General features: G+C 42.1%; 1 protein-coding gene across 1 annotated transcript; it reads right to left on the bottom strand.

Moving 5' to 3' along the window:
• Window positions 1-249: 249 nt before the first annotated feature.
• Window positions 250-1186, bottom strand: LOC141372745 (heterogeneous nuclear ribonucleoprotein A1-like). Its single transcript, XM_073892730.1, has one exon. The coding sequence runs from the start codon at window positions 1147-1149 to the stop codon at window positions 250-252; it is 900 nt and encodes a 299-aa protein (XP_073748831.1). The 5' UTR covers window positions 1150-1186.
• Between the last annotated feature and the right edge of the window lie 1027 nt (window positions 1187-2213).

Raw genomic sequence — 2213 nt, 5'->3', positions numbered from 1 at the left:
TACAATTAGTCACAAATCCAGTTGTTTGCCCATACACATGAGTATTGTCTAAAACAGGTCTTCTTTGTAGCAGCTAGGCCCTGCCACCACTGTGCTTGGCCGAGTTCACAAATCTGTTGTAACCTGTAGCTTCCCTGTTACTTCTCTGGCTCTCCTCTCCTGCTAAACTTTGTTTCCTGGCAGTAATTAAAACCTTCTGCCACTGCCATAGCTACTGCTGCTGCTGTAACCAACATAGCCACCTTGGTTTCATGGTTTGGCAAAGTATTGGCCTCCATCACCATAGGGGCCAGAGCTTCTGCCTCCAAAGTTTCCTCCTTTCATGGGTCCAAAATTTGAGGATTGACTGTTGTAATTGCCAATATCATTATAGCTTCCACCACCTCCAAAGTCGCTTCCATCATTACCAAATCCATTATAGCTATCCCCACTGCCACCATATCCACCACCACCTCGACTGCCACCAAAGCCACCTCGACCACTGAAATTCCCTCCATGACCAAAGTTGTCATTCCCACCAAAACCACCTCCACGACCACCACCAAAGTTTCCAGAACCACTTCGACCTCTTTGGCTGGATGAAGCACTAGCCATCTCTTGCTTAGATAGGGCTTTCCTTACTTCACAGTTGTGGCCATTAATAGTATGGTATTTTTGAATGACAATCTTGTCTACAGAGTCATGGTCATCAAATGTTACAAAAGCAAAACCTCTCTTTTTGCCACTGCCTCGGTCAGTCATGATCTCGATCACTTCAATTTTCCCATACTGTTCAAAATAATCTCTTAGATGATGTTCTTCAGTGTCTTCTTTAATGCCACCAACAAAAATCTTTTTCACAGTTAAGTGGGCACCAGGTCTTTGAGAATCTTCTCTTGAGACAGCCCTCTTTGGTTCCACAACTCTTCCATCCACCTTGTGTGGCCTTGCATTCATGGCTGCATCCACCTCCTCCACAGTGGCATACGTGACAAACCCAAAGCCTCTGGAGCGCTTGGTGTTTGGATCTCTCATTACCACACAGTCCGTAAGCGTTCCCCATTGTTCAAAATGGCTCCTCAGACTCTCATCGGTTGTTTCAAAGCTCAAACCTCCGATGAAGAGCTTCCGCAGCTGTTCAGGCTCTTTGGGAGACTCTGACTTAGACATGACGGCGGTGGGAGGAGAGACTTTAAGGATGCTTACTCTGCGGCGTCCACGGGCAGAAAGGAGTCGAAAACGTGAGTCTTAGTTGTCATTTCCATTATAACAGTGATGTGCAACAAATAGACTGGTACAAAGAGCTCTACAGATTGATGAGTGTGACATGACCTAGCAGTACAATTTGAGCATTCGAAAATGGTTTTACTACCAGGTAGTATTTTTACTAAACATATTGGAAGATGGCAAAAGTAGTATTGGCTTTAATTTGATCAATAAAGGATAAATATTTACCTAGCAGACTTCAGTAATCTTGTTTCTCATTCCTCTCTTGCCTTCTAGGTTTGCCTTCTCTTTCCTGTTAATAATAGCTCTTTTCAAACTTCTAAGTGTGGAAAATCATCAAGGTTTAGTCTTCAGATCTTTGCTTTTCTTTCTCCAAACTCTCTCCTAATCCAGTTGCATGATTTCTAACCTCTATGTAAATAGACGACTTCAACATTTTTATCTCAATAGCTCTCTGCTGACATCCAGTCCCATAGCTCTTAAATTCTGTCTGTACCTTGGTATATTGATATTCCCCATTATTATATTCAGAATGTACAAAATGAATTTATCAATGTCAATTCAAAATGTTACTTGTGATGTCTCTACTTTGTCCCAGCTACTCAGATCTGTTAAATCACACATTTTTCAGTATTCTAATTTCATAACTAATTGTTCTTTAAAATTTCATTTGCAAGGTGTTTTGGGGTCTGCCAAACTTAGAGATGCCTCCCCAATCTGGGCCAGATTATGACTATTTTTTCTTAATGAGATGGAAAATTCAATACTACACCTGTGTGTAGAGTGGTGGGCTCTCAAGGGTTTTGTGTGCTCTCTAACTGCAATCAAGTGCAATGTCCATCAAGATCTAGATGTTATTCCCACTTTTCTCAGTGCTCTGCCTGAGGAGGATGCTTCATTGTTCAAAGCGCCCTGAGCCACAGAACTAGAATTGCTCCCTCTGTAACTGGAATAGACCAAAGGGAAGTTACCTAAGATTTAAAGATGATCTTCAGCAAAACAAGAGG

This window comes from Callorhinus ursinus, unplaced genomic scaffold (genome assembly GCF_003265705.2).
Source record: "Callorhinus ursinus isolate GAN/ISIS: 27379988/994484 unplaced genomic scaffold, GSC_fseal_2.0 scaffold5, whole genome shotgun sequence".
NCBI lineage: Eukaryota > Metazoa > Chordata > Mammalia > Carnivora > Otariidae > Callorhinus > Callorhinus ursinus.
Note: the sequence above shows the minus strand (reverse complement) of the source record. Positions and strands in the feature narration are given on the sequence as shown.